Below are 22,094 nucleotides of genomic sequence, written 5' to 3'. Positions count from 1 at the left end.
TTCATCAGACCGGGAATGTCTGAGCAGTACACTGAATCACCTTCTTGTTGAAAAAACTTGCAAAATTGCTGCTCTATCTTTCTATACATGTATATGCTGGTTCCAACTGCCAATAAGTTTTTTCTTTTAATCTAGAGCCAAGCAATTCAGCTTTTTCTTTCGTTAAGCCCAGATTCCTAACCAAATCGTTAAGCTCGGTCTGAGTACACAAATTCATCATCATCATATGATGCATCTAAATCAAATTGTACATCAGAAAATACTTCTGCTGGAATAGAATTTAATTCATCTGGTGGTTCAGGAAGCGGCAAATCTACACCATGCCCTACTGGTCGGATGGCGGACGGAAGGTTAGGGTAGCTTATTACCTTCTTGTTTTTCGAATTATGACCAGTAATACCAACACTGCAAAAGTAGCAATCGTCAGAAAGATTTCTTGGCTCCCTTCGTATCATAGGAACAGCAAATCTAAAGCATTTTTTTTCCTTTTTGGACCATTTTCTCAGATCTTACACACACACACACACACACATAACATACCTTATGCAGCGCCCAAGTTTAAATCCAAAGTATGATAGATAAACCTTTTTCACAAAGTCTGTAACGTTTCTTTGGTGTTTTTTAATCACAAATTCACCACAAATACAACAAAAACTGTCAGCAGAGTTTTTACAACCACGATTTGACATTGTACTGAGCACATGCGCAGGAAACGGGAAAGTGAGGTTAGATTGACAGCAAACAAAACACCATCGGTTAACGCAAAAACGGAATCGACCTTTTCTTTTGCCAGCAAATGTTTTTCAGCAGTGCTACCAACGTCATCTGCCTTCATTACACCTCCTTTTTAAATTATTTTAACTATATAAATGCTGTTAAATTCTTTAAAAAACAGCTTAATTTAATAAATTTAACTGTAAAATGTAAAGAAGTGGTCGGTGATACAGATTTTTAGGTATCATATTTGGATTTCCCACCCTAAAAAGAATAAGGTATTTTCAGGAAAAAAGTTTTTCCATCGTTGGCCTGTGTTATTGGTCAGTAAATGAAATAAATACTAAGGTAAGGTTGTCTAGTACACTATCCTCATGCACCAATAAAGATATCTGTACTTACATTGCTAACAACCTGTATATGTGTAACTGTGTACGAGAGAGAGAGAGAGAGAGAGAGAGAGAGAGAGAGAGAGAGAGAGAGAGAGAGATGATAGGGCTGATCGAACAGATAGAAGCAGACGGAATGGCGAATAACGGTGGAGGAGAAGACATTTTGAGCGATTAGTTTGCAGCAGTGGCTCACAGCAGTGTCCCCCGCCTCTTTCCTGCCCTCCCCCTCCCCCACAGCTGTTAATTATTCTGGGCGCGTGCCCCTCGCGGAGAGCGGACTGTCTTGGCTGATGTAAAATTCAGACCGGCGTTTTCTCGCCCAGAAACGGCGACGGGCGCAGAGAGCCGAGCACGGCCCAGGGTGGGGGTAAATGTCTACCTCCCCCCCTCCCTTACCTCTACCCTCCCCCTCCCCCCCCCCCCCCCCCCCCCCCCACTTTCCAGCTGCCGGCAGTCGTTTTCTGCATTTCAACAGCCAACGCGTACGCCGTGCCCCGTCGGCGCCGAAAGAAGCTGTACGTACGTACATGGCCTTGAGCCAAGGGATGCAGACCGAGGGCGAACTACAACAGCTCTTAGCAGCGGAAAAAATGAGGCGTTTTCCGCTACTGATCGATTACGCTTTTGGCGAAATATCGCTGCAAAGTCACAACCGAAAATTAGGGCTCAAAGAACAGAGGACATGTATTCATGCCGCAAGATACCTGTTCAAAAAATGTTCAGTGTGTGTGAATTCCTTATTGATAAAAAACTGAGGTCATCTGTCCCTACACTTACACACTACTTAAACCAACTTATACTACGAACAACACACACAGCCATGCCCAAGGGAGGTGCCGCGCAATCCGTGACATGGCGTCTAAAACCGCGCGGTGCAAGGTACCTGCTTCAGGGTTCTCACTATCCCCACCCTGCAGAGGAATATTTAGTTTTCAGAAGGCTGATAGAAAGAGCCTATAGCATTAATGACGAAGTCAATTTAAAACAAGAGCTACAGAAATGGACAAGAATTCGGAAGCAGCAAAAACACATTGTCACGCCTAATACACTGCAGGTAAACCGTCAACACTTAAAAAGGCTTCCAAGCGTCGCGTAATGGAACAATACAGATGATGATGATGACTGATGATGATGTTCGGTTTGTGGGGTGCTCAACTGCGTGGTTACCAGCACCCGTACAAATTCCCGACCTTTGCTCAGTCCAATCTCGCCACATTCATGAATGATAATGAAATTATGAGGACAAAACAAACACCCAGTCATCTCGAGGCAGATGAAAATCCCTGACCCCGCCAGGAATCGAACTCGGGACCCAATGCTCGGGAAACGAGATAAATATAGGTCCAGTATGGTTTTCAAGGGAATCTCATACCATTCATTCTGCAAAATAATGGCAAGTTTGGGTAGAGATGAGGGACAAAGGCAGCTCTCCAAAGTAGACCTCAAAGGCTCAATAATACTGAGATGTAGTGACTGGTGGCCAGGGGAGATGCAACAATTCACCCTCTTGCTGACAGAGTCAGTCCTGGACAATGTTCGCTGTGTGAACATTGGCTCTGTCGTTTGGAACCCAGCATCTCCATTGGGGAGCAACCATTGTATCATGGGATGGACCTGATCAACCTAAATAGTTCTTGGCAGTAATACGATATTGCAGAGTAACCATGGCGCCCATGGAATACCACGATATGGCTGCCAAAATCATCACCGAACCCCGATCTTGTTTCAGTCTTGCGACGTAAACTCGGCCAGAAGTTGATGAGTGATTTTGGATTCCAGCTCGCCATGTATATCCATGCTGACTGCGCCCTCTTAGTGTTGTTTTGGAGCTGACAGGGTTCCCGAGAGCAAGTTTCAGTTCTGCAGTGATCTCACAGCTTTCGTCCTCTTATTTTTCGCCACAATCCTCTTCAAGTGCCGTCTGTCGCGATCACTGAACGTATGCGTTGTCGCTCAGCGGTGCCTCTTGAAATAACAAAAACTTCCGCAACCTTAACGAAATTTTCACTCTGCAGCGGAATGTGCGCTTATATGAAATTTCCTGGCAGATTAAAACTGTGTGCCGGACCGAGACTCGAACTCGGGACCTTTGCCTTCGCGGGCAAGTGCTCTACCAAGCTTTTTTTTTTTTTTGCATTTTTGTTCGTTGTTGATAGTTGGGTTTGGTCGTTGCGGACGTCATATGACATCCGTTACAGTTGGTTTTGTTGATCCTTCTACTCAGTTTTTTATTACAGAGGCCAACCACCTCTTTGACCAAACACGCTGAGCTACCGTGCCGGCAAAACTGTGTGTCGGACCGAGACTCGAACTCGGGAATTCTGCCAGGAAGTTTCGGCAACCTTGGTACGGAAGCACTCATGATACAAGCACCAACAATTCGGCCGCATTCCAACGCACTTAGCTGCAGCATAATGCACTAACAGCCACACAGAACATTGTTCTGACCGCAGCTGACATTGCAAACATATTGAGGACACTGCACAGACGACATTCATGGTCAAATACAACAGCACAAGCTGTTAGGCTAGGATCTGCATCTATGTTCAAGCATGCATTCCTCTGGTGTTTCCGTATTTTCGTCCAAGCCCTGTATGTGTCCTACATAGAAGAGCGCGGAGCTGGCTGCAACTCAGTAGCAACAAATTTAAGGACAAACTCCAGAGGGGGCGCATACGACAAGGACTATATTATGCATGCGCCTTACATCACACAACTATTCCCAAGTGGACATCCAGCCGCCAAACATGGACATAAACACCCAGCAGTAAACAGTACCACAGGATAGCACCTCAATAAAATCCCATATCTCATTGAGTGTGTCGGGACATTTATAGACTCCGTCAGGCGGAGTCAAACTCAACGTTAGACGAGTGATGTTAGTCATCTCACTGCATCCGGGACTGAGTCAAACTGCACAATGCACAAGTGATGTTAGTCATCTCACTCGATCTGGGACTGAGCCAAACTGCACATTACAGAAGTGATGTTGGTCATCGCACTGGATCTGGAACTGAGCCAAACAGGACATTCCACAAGTGTTGTTCGTCATTTCACTGGATTTGGGACTGAATCAAATTTTACATTACAAGTGATATTAGTCATCTCACTGGCTCTGGGACTGAGTCAAACTGAATGTTAGACAAGTGACGTTAGTCATCACAGTGGATCTGAGTCAAACTGTACGTTACATAAACGATGTTAGTCACCTCATTGGATCAAGGAGTGAGTCAAACTGTACGTTACGCAAGTGATGTTAGTAATCGCAATGGATCTGAGACCACATCAGTGCTTGAAGACAGTCGGTGTAAGTGAACACTTACCTACTTAATGTGATCAAAAGTATCCAGACACCTGGTTGAAAATGACTTATAAGTTCGTGGCGCCCTCCATCGGTAATGCTGGAATTCAATATGATGTTGGCCCACCCTTAGCCTCGATGACAGCTTCCACTCCACGTTCAATCAGGTGCTGGGGGAATGGCAGCGCATCCTTCTCGGGGTGCTGGACTGAGGAGAGGTATCGATGTCGGTCGGTGAGGCCTGGCACGAAGTCGGTGTTCCAAAACATCACAAAGGTGTTCAATAGGATTCAGGTCAGGACTCTGTGTAGGCCAGTCCATTACAGGGATGTTACTGTCGTGTAACTACTCCGCTACAGTCCGTGCGTTATGAACAGGCGCTCGATCGTGTTGAAAGATGCAATCGTCATCCCCGAATTGATCTTCAACAGTGGGAAGCAAGAAGGTGCTTAAAACATCAATGTAGGCCTGTGCCGAGATAGTGCCACGCAAAACAATAGGAGGTGCAAGCTCCCTCCATGAAAAACACGACCACACCGTAACGCCATCGCCTCCGAATTTTACTCTCGGCACTGCACACGCTGGCAGATGACGTACACCGGGCATCTGCCATACCCACATGCTGCCATCGGATCGCCACATTGTGTACCGTGATTCGTCACTCCAAACAACGTTTTTTGACTGTTTAATTGTCCAATGTTTACGCTCTTTATACCAAGCGAGGCGTCGTTTGGTATTTACCGGCATGATGTGTCGCTTATGAGCAGCCACTCGACCATGAATTCAAAGTTTTCTCACCTCCCGCCTAAGTTTCACAGTAGTTGCAGTGGACCAAGATGCAGTCTGGAATCCCGGTGTGATGGTCTGGGTAGACGTCTGCCTGTTACACGTTACGACCCTCTTCAACTGTTGGCGGTCTCTGTCAGTCAACAGACGCGGTTGGCCTATACAATTTTGTGCTGCATGTGTCCTTTCACGTTTCCACTCCACTATCACATCGGAAACAATGGACCTGGGGATGTTTAGGGGTGTGGAAATCTCGCGTACAAACGTATGACACAAGTGACACCCAATCGCCTGACCATGTTCGAAGTCCGTGAAGTCCGCGGAGTGCCCCCTTCTGCTCTCTCACACATGTTTCTGCCACATGTAAAGAGCGCGGCCAATCGCATCGGAAAGATACATAAGTGTAAAGGCTGGAACCCAATTAATTGTAGCAGGCATAAGATAAAAGATGTGCGAAGATCGAAGAAAGGCCGATTAGAATCACCACGGAATCGGAATACAATAATTCAGGTACAAGTGTAATAAAGTTTACTTATGAATGGCAGATCGTGCAGATAAACCTTTCGTTGTTGACGGGATGTGTTGTATTAAATAATACACTCTATGGAACAAAAAGACGAGTACGAAGGAACTGTCCGTATGAGACGGAATTCAGCAGATGTGATGTACGGATGAACAAATGGTTACAATTTTAGAAAAATTGGATGATTTATTCGAGAAAACGCAATTGAATAACGCTTTGGTCCACCACTGGCCCTCATGGAAGCAGTTATTCTTGTTGGCACCGATTTACAGAGTTTTTCGATGTCCTGATGGATATGGCGCCAAATTCTGTGCAATTAGCGTGTTAGAATCCCGATCTGCTTGTAGGACCCTGCCCGCAATACTCGAAAAGTTCTCAGTTGTGGAGAGATCTGGCGCCTTTGCTGGCCAAGGTAGGGTTTAGGAAACACGAAGACAAGCGGTAGAAACTCACAGCGTGTTTGGACCGGCATTATCTTGCTGGACTGCACGTCCAGGTTAGCTTCTCATGAAGGGCAGCAGAACGGGTTGTAGAATATCGTCGACCTACTACTGTACTGTAAGACGCCGCGGTTGACAGCAAAGGGGTCCTGCTACGAGAAGAAATGGCACCGCAGACAAGCACTCCTGATTGTCGGGCCGTACGGTGCGTGACAGGTGCCGGCCGCGGTGGTCTCGCGGTTCTAGGCGCGCAGTCCGGAACCGTGCGACTGCTACGGTCGCAGGTTCGAATCCTGCCTCGGGCATGGATGTGTGTGATGTCCTTAGGTTAGTTAGGTTTAAGTAGTTCTAGGGGACTGTTGACCTCAGAAGTTAAGTCCCATAGTACTCAGAGCCATGTGAACCATTTGGTCACTGAAGTACAAGTTGCACGTCGGAACGATGACAGTGACGGACCTGGGTCTCTGAGTGTCTCTCCGACGATTACTCGGTCCTTACGTTCTGTCATCTGTCTACATTCATTTTTATAAATTAAGGATAATGCTGATATACGATGAAGGAACACTCTAGTTGGCGAGTTGCGGGTTTCAATCACCTCGAAGTATGACCATGCCATACATTTGACCTAAGGTCGTCGCACGGTGGCGCTGGCAGCAGTCCACATACGCAGAAGTGTGTTGGTGCATGTCAGAGTAGGATGCAGCGAGTTAGTATGCAGACGTTTTCAGACGTGCTAATGGTGACAGTGTGTTGAAAATGGCTCAAAGAACACATATTGATGACGTTATGAGGGGTAGAATACTAGGGCGACTGGAGGCTGATTAAACACAGCAGGTCATAGCACGGGCCCCCCGTGAGCGACAAAGTATCATCTCAAGATTGTGGCAACGATTCCAGCAGACAGGAAACGTGTCCAGGCGCTACAGTACCGGACGTCCACAGTGTACAACACCACAAGAAGACCGATATCTCACCGTCAGTGCCCGCAGACCCACGGAGTACTGCAGGCAGCCTTTCTCGGTACCTTACCGCAGCCACTGGAACACTTGTCTCCAGACAGTCTACAGACAACTGAACAGACATGGTTCATTCGCCCGGAGGCCTGAAAGGTGCATTCCACTGACTCCTGGGCACAGGAGAGCCCGTAAAGCTCACAAGAACAGTACATGGTCACTGGAACAGTGGTCCCAGGTTACGTTCATAAACGCGTCCAGGTACAGTCTGAACAGTGATTCTCGCCGGGTTTTCATCTGGCGTGAACCAGGAACCAAATACCAAGCCCTTAATGTCTTTGAAAGGGACCTGTATGGAGGTCGTGGTTTGATGGTGTGGGGAGGGTGGCATTATGATTGGTGCACGTACATCCCTGCATGTCTTTGACAGAGGAACTGTAACAGGTCAGGTGTACCGGGACGTCATATTGCACCAGTATGTCCACCTTTTCAGGGGTGCAGTCGGTCCCACCTTCCTCCTGATGGATGATAACGGACGGCCCCACCGAAATGCCATCGTGGAGGAGTACCTTGAAACCGAAGATATCAGGCGAATGGAGCGGCCCGCCTGTTCTCCAGATCTAAACTCCCTCGAGCACGTCTGGGATGCTCTCGGTCGATGTATCGCTGCACGTCTTCAAACCCCTAAGACATTTCAGGAGCTCCGACAGGCACTGGTGCAAGAATGGGAGGCTATACCCCAGCAGCTGCTCGACCACCTGATCCAGAGTATGCCAACCCGTTGTGCGGCCTGTGAACGTGTGCATGGTGATCATATCACATATTGATGTCGGGGTACATGCGCAGAAAACAGCGGCGTTTTATAGCACATGTGTTTCGGGACGATTTTCTCAACTTATCACCAATACCGTGGACATACAGATCTGTGTCGTGTGTGTTTCCTGTGTGCCTATGCTATTAGCGCCAGTTTTGTGTAGTGCCTCGTTGTGTGGCACTACATTCTGCAATGAGTATGAGTGGAGGTGAACCACTTCCTTCTCGAGGCGTTCTTTGAATAGTTTCATCGCTCCTATTCAAACGTCGAGCGATTCGCCGATTATTCCAACAGGCTTTTTTGAGTGCAACTACACGTCCTCTGTCCAATACTGACATCTGGGTATATTCTTCATGTGCGTGTCTGCGAGACATATTTACTATCCAACTGAATACATGGAATGAAATTTGCGAAGACTTTGTGTCCCGGTATCGACAACTCTCCTGTTGACTATCCTTCCCAGAAGTGCAGTGAAATCTCACTGTAGCGTCACAAATTCGTCCATCGGCCGATAAAGCTTCTAGTTTACCAGTTTCCGTCGATACCTGTATGAATATGAACTAGTGACCAATGTGCACAACTCCTTCGTGATGTGCCGTTTTTTATATTTTTTTCGTCTTACAGTGTACGTATGTCCTGTGTACGTGTCCCTTGCTACCACCTAGCAAAAGCTTTTCAGAACTTGGAGAAAAATATTACAGAACGCTGAGTGCTATCAGATGCGTCGTAATGCGCATGTAACTGGCACAGAGCGCCTGTTTCACGAAAATCACATAAATCACCACTTTATAAAGGGACTGAGTGTTTCCTTATACATTACAGACATTGTTTCGAAACATTACTACATCCTCTCGTATTTTGCTAGTTCGCACATAATTTGTATTCAGTGGGAAGTATATACTCGGTGAACTTCATAAAATACAGTAAATATTATAAATTACAGAACGCAGCAATCAGTCGTCCTTTCTTAGATTTTATTACATTTCTCTGAATGTGACTGACGCCCCAACTACAGGGACTTACAAGCATGGAGAATAGAAAACAGTGCATTGAGAGTGGCTAGCCACTAGCCGAAATGCGTAATAAAATCTAAAAAAGGACGACGGATTACTGCACTCTATAATTTATAAGCCACGTAACAGTCGCTGAGTGCACCCACTTTCCGAGTGGAAGGTAGCCTTATATGAAATATTGTTATGTGCCAGGTCAAAGCCATCTCCATTTTCATGCTGAAGAATGTTGTGTTTTTTTACTATCACAAGAATAAATGTGTTTTGGTTCTGAGTTGTTATATTTTTTCGACATTTGTCATCCTGATAAAATCAGTCCGGAAGCTAAAATTTTACTTTGAAAATGCCTGGTTCACCTGGAAAGATGAACCTAGTTACGTTTGTGGAAAATATGTGTTCCAGTTCACCGATTTTAATGACTGAGCAACTTAAAATCTTTTTAGCGGTGATACTGTGTTACAGATCATAAGGGAAGGCAGGTTTTGAACTTTACTTTTATTTTTCATATATATGTAAAATTGATTGTAACCAAGAAAGGTGAAAGCCTGGGATTGCTTTTGTTCGAATTAAACGAGTATGTTCCTATACTGGCCTGATGTATACCCGCAGGCATTGTACGATACTGATACCTTCACAAGGGGCCTAGTTCGCCGACACACACCGCCATCGACGCAGCAGAAAGGCAGCCGAACCCCACGCGGCGAGCGCCCGAGAGGACTCTGCAAAGCACACGAGCGTAGCCGGCGGACGTCTTCGCCCATGTTAAGAAGGGACACGTTGTGAAGAGCCTGGCTCACAATGACAAGCGTGCCGAGAACTGACGGACGCCTGCAGCCATTAGGATGGAACGTCAAGAGTGTACGCGTCAAAATCAGTAAGGACGTTCCTTGTAAATGACGGACGCTAGCAGACTCTGAGACGGAGGCCAAACATGAGGCTCCCCCAGGCCTCACGTAGAGAGAGAGCGGTTATAAAGAAGTGATGTGTATCCGCTCTCCTAACAGCCTCGGAATGCAGGAAAACATCGTACGAATGTGAAATCATGAGGAAGAGGCCGATTCACGAGGGACACGCCAGCCTCCGCCAGATAGGAAATTTCCACCCTGCTCGGAGGGGCGTGGCCACGAAACGGCGAACTGTCATTGGGCTGCATTGAAAGTTTGGTCCACCAATGAGAAAGGCGAAAGAATGAAAATTTCGAGGAACCGTTGAGATGAGAGATGGGTGAGGAGCGAAGAGGTAGTCGATGAGACCATGCGGAAGCGAGAGGACGTGAGGTCTCTTCCGTCCACCTCCAATATCCGCCTTCCGACACGGTGATAGCACATCTTCGGCCGTGCAACCGACAACGGGCAGACAACGCGGACAGCACTGCACGACGAGCCGTAACGAATAGTGGTGAGACGATTCGCCCCCCCCCCCCCCCCCCCCCCGTCCTGCCTCTTAATAACTGGGTCGTGTCCACGCACAGTCAAAGCGGCCCTGAGATTTGTAACATTGTTCTGTCAACAGCACTGAAATAAATTGATTTCTTTGGTGTTTTAATCATCTAAACAATCGTCCGCAGCTCGTGCTCGTGCGGTAGCGTTCTCGCTTCCCACGCCCGGATTCCCGGGTTCGATTCCCGGCGGGATCAGGGATTTTCTCTGCCTCGTGATGACTGGGTGTTGTGTGATGTCCTTAGGTTAGTTAGGTTTAAGTAGTTCTAAGTTCTAGGGGACTGATGACCATAGCTGTTAAGTCCCATAGTGCTCAGAGCCATTTGAACCATCTAAACAATCCTTTTACCTTCATACATCAACCCCTTAATTTCTTGCCTTTTGTGTTTGATTTAATTCAATTATTGATATGCATTAATTATTGGCTCCCAGTGCGGGGCGATCTCACTAATAAGTTTTATGTTACATCTCAAACAAAATTTCTCTAAAAAATATTGGTGCCCAATATGGAGCGATCTAACTGGTAATTTTCGTGTTTTGTGATGTCACAATCGATTTCTCTAGTTCACTACTAAAATACGCATTACTAATGCAATCTGACTGCTATTGTTGAGCCGTGCTGTGGTGCTGCTTTTAGATTTCCTGTTGGAGGCCAGACGGTATCGTTTAGTTGGCACGGTTGCGGTTCTTTGTCTTCTTCTCGTGTTGACTGACGCCACTCGGTTTCGCAAGCATTGCCTGTCTGCTAGTGGCAGCAGCGGTGTTTATCGATATGTAGTAACTGTTACCTTACCTTTGCGGCGACACCATTGTTTTTCCGTGTCGTGTGAGTGTGCCATTTCGGTTGGGGACTCAGGAGGAGCCAGGTCCTCGCAGTGCGAGAACACGCCGGGACCACTGACGGCGCCCATGGACTGCCGGATGGAAGGCCTGTGGTCACGAGGGTGCACGACCTCGTCGTAAACCGGATCCAGCAAGCTTTAAGATGAGTGAATTTCAATCCAAGTAGAGAAACCTCCACCATTGTGATATCCCGCGATTCTCCAGTGACTCGGGTTCGTGTTGCTGCTGTTCGTAGTGTCGCCGAGGCGAAGAGCAGCGAGTGGAGTGCTTGGGGAAGGCGGATCTGATTAGCCTTCCTCGACTTCTTATTACTATTTACTGCATTCAGCTTGTTACAATTTGTTAAGTTCAACCAGCGGTATTTTTCCTGCCTGGTGGCCGCTAACGCCCCAGTTACCTGCCCTGGGGGTTAGTGTATGTAATGGCAGTGTACGTTTCCTCGCCTTGCCGCTGCTGTCCGGTAAGGCGTGTAGTTTTGACAGCTTTCTTGATTGTAAGCTGGTTGGTGATTCTTCTACTCTGGTGGTAGCAATTCCTTTCTCGTTCCAGGCACTCTGAGCACTGTATTCTGTGGGCATAGCGGAGTCTGCCGGTTCCGGCTTTGGCGTGTTGTTCCATTCTTGCACTTGTTTTATTGGACGTCAAGTAGCTTCAGCAAGATTATCATTAGTCATTCGTTGGACTGCCACTAATCTGAGTTACCATCTTGTGAAGGGCTGAAAAATTGGGTTTTCTAGCGAGAGCAGTCGAGAATAATATGGCGTATTAGAATTCTGCATAAAACCAACCTGCTTTCAGAAATAAATGTTTTGCATTACTTATTGAACTCCCCTCGCAGAATGCCCAACCTTCTTACTTAAATCCTTGACGTCCGTAGAGCGGACAGTCAACGAATAACAGGTTGCGCGAGGGAAAACATCTGCATATAAACATCAAACTATGGTAAACAGCATGGTGAAGAATATAGCAGTCCAAGCATATTGTTTACCATGGGTTAATGATTGCACGCAGATTTTTCCTCGCCTAACTTACTACTCATTGACTGTCCGCCCTGTGGACCTAAATATTTTAACTAGGAAGGCTTGGCCACCTGTATTCTTCGCCTTGATGGGGTTGTTTAGGAGAGGAGACCAGACAGCGAGGTCATCGGTCTCATCGGATTAGGGAAGGACGGGGAAGGAAGTCGGCCGTGCCCTTTCAAAGGAACCATCCCGGCATTTGCCTGGACGGATTTAGGGAAATCACGGGAAACCTTAATCAGGAGGGCCAGACGCGGGATTGAACCGTCGCCCTCCCGAATGCGAGTCCAGTGTGCTAACCACTGCGCCACATCGCTCGGTCACGTTTGAATGTTTATATGCAACTGATGGCGAGACAAGCCCCGAAACCGGTAAAATTTGTTCAAAATAAAGCTGTTGGTGGAGTTATTGGCGTAAAATGTACAACAGAATCTGCGGATGTCCCGACCACAGAGTCGTTTGTGATATTTGCAAAACGGATGTATGATTTATAGTTGCAGAGCATAACGATGTCAGGCACGGTTTATCCTGTCTACGGTCTAAATTTATGAATGAATGTGAGGTTCAGGCCCAATGGTTTCTCTGACCGAACCCGAAGGCTCAGAAGTTCCGCTGGTGTTGCTAGAGCTGGCGGAGTGACTCAGGCCGCCACGCAAGGCAGTGACGTCAGCGGCTCCTGATTGGCCCATTAGCGCTGTAATGGTGCCGGTGCGTGTGCCGCGAGCGCGGTGGTGGGGTAAGCCGGAGCGAGCTAAAAGCAGTGCGTCTCCAGCCGCGGAGTGCGTGGAAAAAAGTGCGTACACGCAACGTATCCGGCGAGCGCCGCGCCCTCCTACGCTCGAGCGAGGGGGCTGAAGCAGCGGTCAGGGTGCGTTAGCGCAGCGCAGGCGCACAAACACTCGGCGCGGCGTCGGATTTGCGGTCGCGACGTCATTTTCCACTGGCGTCGATTACTTATAAAGGCTAGTCGGGAAAACTCGCAGAGCAATCTGCAGAGGCGAAATAACGATGGCTCACAACACAACACTTTTCACTGCAGTTTCAAAGAAAATAGCGCTCACTGTTCCACGACGCGATACGGCACACCAACAAGTGCAAGGTGTTTCCAAGACAGACGTGTGGGCGGTCGATAAAATTCTTGTGTTTTGTGCCTTCACGTACCGACTGAAGCGAAACCACGCGTCATCAGTGAAGCAAACATGGCCTAGTTCTCGCGATGCCATCGGTGTCAACAAACGATCGAAACCGTTTACAGTACGCCAAACGCTTTCCTTTAACTAGTGCCTTTAGTTCCTGCACACTACGAACAAGGTATGCACGAAAGTTTAACTTCTGCGTCGCTCTCTGTGCAGTACCATACCAAATCTGTTTTGAAGGAAAAACGCTGCATCCTACATGTGCTAGGCAGGGAACTAATTACATGTGGTGACCCTCCAATGTTCCATCTTACTTTTTCTTGTGTATATCGATGACCTTTTGCGGTGTCACCGCCAGACACCACACTTGCTTGGTGGTAGCCTTTAAATCGGCCGCGGTCCGTTAGTATACGTCGGACCCGCGTGTCGCCACTGTCAGTGATTGCAGACCGAGCGCCGCCACATGGCAGGTCTAGAGAGACTTCCTAGCACTCGCCCCAGTTGTACAGCCGACTTTGCTAGCGATGCTACACTGACAAATACGCTCTCATTTGCCGAGACGATAGTTAGCATAGCCTTCAGGTATGTCATTTGCTACGACCTAGCAAGGCGCCATTACCAGTTTATATTGAGCATATTAATGTACCGTCAAGAGCGATGTTCACCAATTATGGATTAAAGTTAAATATTCCAGCAACAGCGTACCTCTTTGGCTATATTAATCACAGTTAACTGTTCCAGACCTCACGCCAGTCTGCGTGTAATTAAACGCGTGCATTTCGGCCTCCTCTAGCGACACGGTGTTGGCTCTTCTGCCAACACAGCACCTTTCATGCCTAATATTATCAGGTATAAAGTTTGTTTAGCAAATGATACGAACATTGAAATAAGTTCAAATTCAAATGGTTCAAATGGCTCTGAGCACTATGGGACTTAACATCTGAGGTCATCAGTCCCCTAGAACTTAGAACTACTTAAACCTAACTAACCTAAGGACATCACACACATCGATGCCCGAGGCAGGATTCGAACCTGCGACCGTAGCAGTCGCGCGGTTCCGGACTGAAGCGCCTAGAACCGCTTGGCCACCGCGGCCGGCTTGAAATAAGTAACAACTCTATTAGGTCCGTTCATGAAATTTTCACGGACGCTAATAAACAGTTCCTAGCCATTTCTTTGTCACTAAACTATGAAATAGCGCCCTTTGCCTGGCACTTAAATGTGATTTTCAGAGTATCCATTTAGCTGTAGATGTAGAATCTCCACTGCCATTCGAATGAAATTACGAAACGAATCTCGATCTCGAAATCTATGTGATGAAGTACGTTATTTCAGAGTGTTGGGAGTCAATGCAACGTCGAGAATACGGAAATTATCCATGTGGAAAATGATATTAGACAGTACACTTTAACAACACTGATGAGCCGAAACAATATGGCCACCTGCTTAATACCTTGTTCATCCGTCTTTGGGACGAAATACATCGCTGATTCTGCGTATCACGGATCCGACAGTATTTTGGTAGGATTGTGAAGGTATGTAGCATTAGATCCCTACGCACCTGTCATGTAATTCGGGTAAATAAAGGGCCGCTGATTTGCATACGCGGCGATGGCACCCTATACCGATCCAGAGGAGTTCGTTAGGATTTAAATCAGGCGACTTTGGTGGCCGAGACAATATGTGAGTTTACCATTGTACTCTTCAAAACACTGTAATACGGTTCTGGCCCCGAGACATGGACAATAATACAGCTCAAAAGTAACATTTCCATACGGCAAGGCATCAAGCATGAAGGGATGCAAGTGGGTCGCGGGTGTCGGCGCGTGTTCGATTACCAGAGAGGTCCCATGCAAGCGCAGGAGAATGTCTTCCATAGCACAACACTGCTTCCATCAACCTGTGACCGTGATTCGCTGCACGTTTCCAGCCGCAGTTCACCTCGATGACGGCGTATGTGCAGACGACCCTCGATCTTGTGTAGCAAAATTGTAATTCACCCAAAGAGCCTACAGGTTTCCCCAATAATTCAAGAACAGTCTTAATCGCATTTATTATTATTATTATAATACCGCCAACCGGTTTCAACCCGACGTGGGGGTCATCTTCTGGGGGTTTACACCATTCGTCGACTGCTCGTGGTGCCACTCCTATCTACATAACGGCAGGAAACCAGCAGTCGACCAATGGTGTAAACGCCCAGAAGATGGCCCCTACGTCGGGTTGAAACCGGTTGGCGGTATTATAACAATAATAAATGCGATTAAGACTGTTGGCCGGCCGGAGTGGCCGTGCGGTTCTAGGCGCTACAGTCTGGAGCCGAACGACCGCTACGGTCGCAGGTTCGAATCCTGCCTCGGGCATGGATGTGTGTGATGTCCTTAGGTTAGTTAGGTTTAACAAGTTCTAAGTTCTAGGTGACTGATGGCCTCAGAAGTTAAGTCGCATAGTGCTCAGAGCCATTTCAACCATTAAGACTGTTCTTGAATTATTGATTAATCATACTAATCGCTGCTTCTCTCCACAACCATGTTGTCCAAAAATCTACAGGTTTCCACTGATCGATGGTCGAATCCAGATGGTCCCGTGTCCCCTGCAGCCGTAACTGACGACATCGCTGGGTCAACACGTGCAACTTTAGGGGTGGGCTGTTGTGGAGTTCCATGTTCAACAACATACGATCAACAGTGCGCTCGAAAACCCATGTGCGAGCACCAGCACTGTGCTCTTTCGGCAGAAATGCCACAGATCACCATCTGTCCTACTTTACAGAGCAGACAAGCCTCCGAACCCCACGTGAAGTGTCAAAAAATGGTTCAAATGGCTCTGAGCACTATGGGACTCAACTGCTGTGGTCATCAGTCCCCTAGAACTTAGAACTACTTAAACCGAGCCAACCTAAGGACATCACACACATCCATGCCCGAGGCAGGATTCGAACCTGCGACCGTAGCAGTCGCACTGTTCCGGACTGCGCGCCTAGAACCGCGAGACCACCGCGGCCGGCGTGAAGTGTCGTAGACATCCTATCATTTAACGCCTGGTGGTAGTTTCACTGTCCTACCTTTTTCCATTGATGTTCACGACGGTAGCACGTGAACATTCGACCAGTCTCGTCATTTTCCAGATACTCGTTCACAGTCTCTCCGTAGTAATAATCCGCCCTTTGTCAAAGTCGCTAATCTCAGTGGATTTCCCCATTTGCATACCACATTTTCTCCTGGGTGATCCCCCACCCGCGTCTGCTCCACTTACGGACTTTTGTTACCGCGGCACATGCCCGCGACACACCAGACGGCATCCAACGCAGCGGTGGGCACTGGTCATAATGTTTTGGCTGATCAGTGCACATTTAATTTAAAACTGAAAAAACTGAATTCAATTTAGTTGAGAATAACTTCTACTAGTATGTACCTCAGATGGTTTTACAGCGTTACGTGATGTTCAAATGGTTCTGAGCACTATGAGGTTTAACATCAGAGGTCATCAGTCCCCTAGACTTAGAACTACGTATACCTAACTAACCTAAGGACATCACACACATCCATGCCCGAGGCAGGAATCGAACCTGCGACCAGAGCGGTCGCGCGGTACCGGACTGGAGCGCCTAGGACCGCTCTTCCACCACGGCCGGCTACACCCTATCCATCCGAATAAGTGCGCGCATCCGGGCCAGAGGGGGTGCAACGTCATACTGACAAATGGGTACGTAGTGCAAAGTTGTTTGTCAAATTGACTCGATGTTAACGTATTTCACGGACTGTAAGACGCACCTTAATTTTTAAGCAATTAAAGAAATATATATATTTACCATTTTTATTTTTAGACTACCAAGCCGGACTAAAAAAATTATTAGTTTATAAAACTGACTTTTAAAGTTCCAGAAAATATCATCTAGCTTTAGCCATTTTGCATTCAGTCCACTATTTGCACGTTTACTCTACCTCATTTTTTTCAGTTCTTCTTTACTAGCCCGCCAGTCGCGAACGGTTTTTTTTCTATTAGTGGAGGGCCGAAATGCCTCTCAGTCGCTCTGTTTCCACGTTTTTCTGCGTATGCTATTACTTTCCATTTACAGCCCGCATCATACGAATACCAAGCCGATTCCAAAACGCGTTCCCTACTGCACGTGGTTCCTATACCGCTGCATCGAAACACCCCTGTTTCCACTTCGAGTTCTGTTCACAGATGAATGTAAGCTCACTGAATTCTCGAAACAGCCATGTCTGGGCAGACGAAAAGCATTACGTCAAACATGTTCATGGATTTCAGAAATGCCTGAGGCAGGATTCGAATCTGTTAGCGTAGCGGTCGCACGGTTCCAGACTGAAGCGGCTAAAACCGCTCGGCTACACCGGCCGGCTGTGTGTACCGGAACAAGCTTCGTAGGTACGATGTGTGGGGCAATGTTGGTGGTCGCCACATCGATCCACTGTTGTAATGCATTAGTACTATTCTGTACGTACAGTAGGATGGTTTCTTTTTGTTTTGGATTAATGTAAACACATAATGTCTAAGTTTTAATACGAAAACAACGTGATTAAGTGATAAATGGATGTTTGGTTACATTTCCTTTCTTAATGTTGCCTAGTAATTGTTCTGAGTCACGCCTAATTCAACTCCTCAAGCAGAAGTGGATGAGTGAAACATCTGAACTGAAACCACCGTAGAACGCAAACGGTACGTTTCCACATTGGTTCCTCACCAAAATATTATGTAATCAATCCGCTCGACAAGTCCTAGAAGTCTACAACGGGAATTTCCAAACACCCTACATCTCGCATAGGAATTATGAGAATATGATAAAGTCGTTTTTCTTTCGCTTAATGCGAAAATGAATAGTACGAGAAACAGATGACATTGGTACGAAGCACCGTCCACTATGCATAGTACAGTGGCTTAATGACCATACATGTATATTGTGGACCCCCGGTTGTCTGAGGACGGTATTAAGGAATACAGAAATCGATTAGACGAGAGTTTGCTAATTTGGAAAGGACACTAGTGGTAGTGCCGTAGTATTGTGCACACAGGACGTACAGCTTCTGAGCTGTACACGCCGGAGAGCCTCGCCCGCCGGCGTCGTCGCCATGCTGTGACGTCACGGCGCCGTTATCGACTGCGGCGCCGCGGCGCCCCAGGCCTGCTGGAAAAGGGATGGAGGATGGAAGGGCACGAGAGGGGGTGGGGGGGGGGGAGGGGTGGTTCGGCGGAGCCAGAGCCGGAGCGGAGCGCCTCTGCCGCAAGATGGAGGCCGTAGCGCCGGCCCCAGAACGAAGCCCTGTGGGACGCGGCTTTCCCCCGCCCCCTCCTTGTTTTTCCGGCGCTCCGTCCCAGCGGAGGCAGCCCGCCGCGGCCGCCGGGGACGTCTCTCCCCGCGCCGGAGAAAAAGGCGGCGAAATAAGAACAAAGAGGCAAGGAAGGGCTGGCGGACGGATACAGCACTTTGGCGGCCTCTGCCTTCTGACGTGGGGCCGCCCGCAGTTCCCGGGTAGGCGCTTTGCTGGCACTTCCCCCAGTGTGGCTTGCGCTTCGCTCCCCTACACCGGACGCGCATCTTTCTACTTGGCAGAGAACCCCATGCACACAGATGAAATACTACAAACGCAGTATAAGACAATAATAGAAGACGGATGGAACATCCGCCTTGGACCATATACAGAGTTTTTCAGTAAGAGCGTGCAAAAATTTAACAGGACGTAGAAGATGCTCCACTGAACAATTTGAGGAACTGAAACTGGGGCCGGAGGAGCCATCTTAGGGAGATAAAATCAAATCACTGTGTACTTTTTTATTTACATTAGTTACAGTTACAGACTTCAAGAAGAATATAATAATTCCAATTCCAAAGAAAGCAGATGTTGACAGATGTGAAAATTACCGAACTATCAGTTTAATGAGTCACAGCTGCAAAATACTAACGCGAATTCTTTACAGACGAATGGAAAAACTGATAGAAGCCGACCTCGGGGAAGATCAGTTTGGATTCCGTAGAAATGTTGGAACACGTCAGGCAATACTGACTCTACGATTTATCTTCGAAGAAAGATTAAGGAAAGGCAAACCTACGTTTCTAGCATTTGTAGACTTAGAGAAAGCTTTTGACAACGTTAACTGGAATACTCTCTTTCAAATTCTGAAGGTGTCAGGGGTACACCACCATTACTGTACCACGCAAACATAGGGGAGCGAAAGGCTATTTACAATTTGTACAGAAAGCAGATGGCAGTTATAAGAGTTGAGGGACATGGAAGGGAAGCAGTGGTTGGGAAGGGAGTGAGACAGGGTTGCAGCGTATCCCCGATGTTATTCAAACTGTATATTGAGCAAGCAATAAAGGACACAAAAGAAAAGTTCGGAGTAGGTATTAAAATCCATGGAGAATAAATAAAAACTTTGAGGTTCCGCGATGACATTGTAATTCTGTCATAGACAGCAAAGAACCTGGAAGAGCAGTTGAACGGAATGGACAGTGCCTTGAAAGGAGGGTATAAGATGAACATCAACAAAAGAAAAACGAGGATAATGGAATGTAGCCGAATTAAGTCGGGTGATGCTGAGGGAATTAGTTTAGGAAATGAGACACTTAAAGTGGTAAAGGAGTTTTGCTATTTGTGGAGCAAAATAACTGATGATGGTCGAAGTAGAGAGGATATAAAATGTAGACTAGCAATGGGAAGGAAAACGTTTCTGAAGAAGGAAAATTTGTTAACATCGAGTATAGATTTAAATGTTAGGAAGTCGTTTCTGAAAGTATTTGTATGGAGTGTAGCCATGTATCGAAGTGAAACATTGACGGTAAATAGTTTAGAGAAGAAGAGAATAGAAGCTTTCAAAATGTGGTGCTACAGAAGAATGCTGAAGATTAGATGGGTAGGTCACATAACTAATGAGGAGGTATTGAATAGAATTAGGGAGAAGAGGAGTTTGTGGCACAACTTGACTAGAAGAAGGGATCGGTTGGTAGGACACGTTCTGAGACATCGAGGGATCACCAATTTAGTATTGGAGGGCACCGTGGAGGGTAAAAATCGTAGAGGGAGTCCAAGAGATGAATACACAAAGCAGATTCAGAAGAATGTAGGCTGCAGTAGGCACTGGGAGATGAGGAAGCTTGCACAGGATAGAGTAGCGTGGAGAGCTGCATCAAACCAGTCTCAGGACTGAAGACCACAACAACAACAACAACAACAGTTACAGTTAACTGCAAATACCATCATTGACACAAAGAACGCACCATTTGTTCTCTATCTTACAAAATGTGCTGAATCTGACGGCCATCAACCCCAATGCAAGCATGACATCGGCGAACAAGATTCTGACGCACCCTGACAAATATCCGTGGTATGTTTCGATCACATCGCAGGCAGCTACAATTCTGGCAACTAATTCCATCTATGTATCCACTGCGGTCTCTTACACAGGTGACTAGGAAATAACCAAAAGATTCAGGTCAGGTGACCTCGATGGCCATGGAATATGACCTCCCCTTCCAGTCCAGCGACCAGGACATGCAGCACTGAGATGGTTGCGGACATTCATAATGAAGTGAGGTGGTGCACCGGCATGTGGTATCCGCATCCTCTCACGATCACCCATGGGGACGTTCTTCAACAAGTAAGTAGAACACTTTTCACGAAACTCAAGTACAGGTGGCCATTCATACGGTTGTGACATTATTGTTCGTATTTTTTTTTAATTTTTTGTAAATATTTTATTGAAACTGTTAAAGTAGAAGTAGAGACATCTTGTTTGAAGCGAAATCGATACTGAAACTCTTTGATAAGACTAAAGTGAATGTGCATATTAAGAAAAAAGGTGCAATATTTACTATTAAATATTATAAAGATATCTATTTGTTATAATTATTAAATGTAAAAAGGTGCTATAATGTAATTATGTATGTAATAGTTACTGGCACTCACTTAGGGCTGTATGAGATATGTGTAGTATAAAAGATGGAGTAGTTCCGTCAGGAACGGAAAGCTGTGTAAGCGTAGGAAGACGGTGGGAGCGGAAACGTTTGGCGCGCTTTGGCGGGCGCGAACAAAGTCAGTCGGTGGCCAGTGACCTTAGAGGTAGCACGTACAGCGCCAGCATAGTGTAGAATGCGCCGTGGTGTTGCATCTTGCCTCGGTTGGAAACTGCAGTTTACCACGGCCTGGTATGGGGGGCAACACGGGCTGTTGATTGTAAGATGGATCATCGCTATGAAGAGGAAATAAGTCCGACATGGATAACTGCTCTTGGCCGTTCTGATATTAATGCTGTTGTTGCCACGAACAGCACCGTCGCTGATCACAGCTTACAGGGTACGATATTTTAGCTGTGTAGTGCCAGGAAGTTGAAACGTGCTTTAAGAATAATAACCATCATCCAAATTAACAATTGTGTCCACCTGGTAATTTATCCCGCTCATAAACCAAGGCCGGCCGGAGTACCCGTGCGGTTCTAGGCGCTGCAATCTGGAACTGAGCGACCGCTACGGTCGCACGTTCGAATCCTGCCGCAGGCATGGATGTGTATGATGTCCTTAGGTTAGTAAGGTTTAATTAGTCCTAAGTTCTAGGCGACTGATGACCTTAGAAGCTAAGTCGCATAGTGCTCAGAGTTATTTGAACCATAAACCAAGCCGGAAGCTAACCTGGTAAATGAAAATTCCGAGTGACCTGTATTCAGCCAAGACCGTGAAATCTTTAATATATTGTTGGCAAATCAGTGATT

The 22,094-nt window shown here is 46.8% G+C and overlaps 1 protein-coding gene across 1 annotated transcript in view; it reads right to left on the bottom strand.

Annotated features, from left to right (window-relative positions):
• The window catches only part of LOC124550784 (homeobox protein unc-42-like), a 96,330-nt gene extending 77,868 nt beyond the window's left edge, over nucleotides 1–18,462 (bottom strand). The window contains exon 1 of the mRNA XM_047125508.1: nucleotides 18,427–18,462. Coding sequence (XP_046981464.1) covers nucleotides 18,427–18,462 — 36 coding nt within the window. The remainder of the gene's footprint in view (nucleotides 1–18,426) is intronic.
• Nucleotides 18,463–22,094: the final 3,632 nt, after the last annotated feature.

The sequence above is a fragment of the Schistocerca americana genome, chromosome 9 (assembly GCF_021461395.2).
Source record: "Schistocerca americana isolate TAMUIC-IGC-003095 chromosome 9, iqSchAmer2.1, whole genome shotgun sequence".
Classification (NCBI taxonomy): Eukaryota; Metazoa; Arthropoda; class Insecta; order Orthoptera; family Acrididae; genus Schistocerca; species Schistocerca americana.
This window is presented reverse-complemented; position numbering and strand designations above follow the sequence as displayed.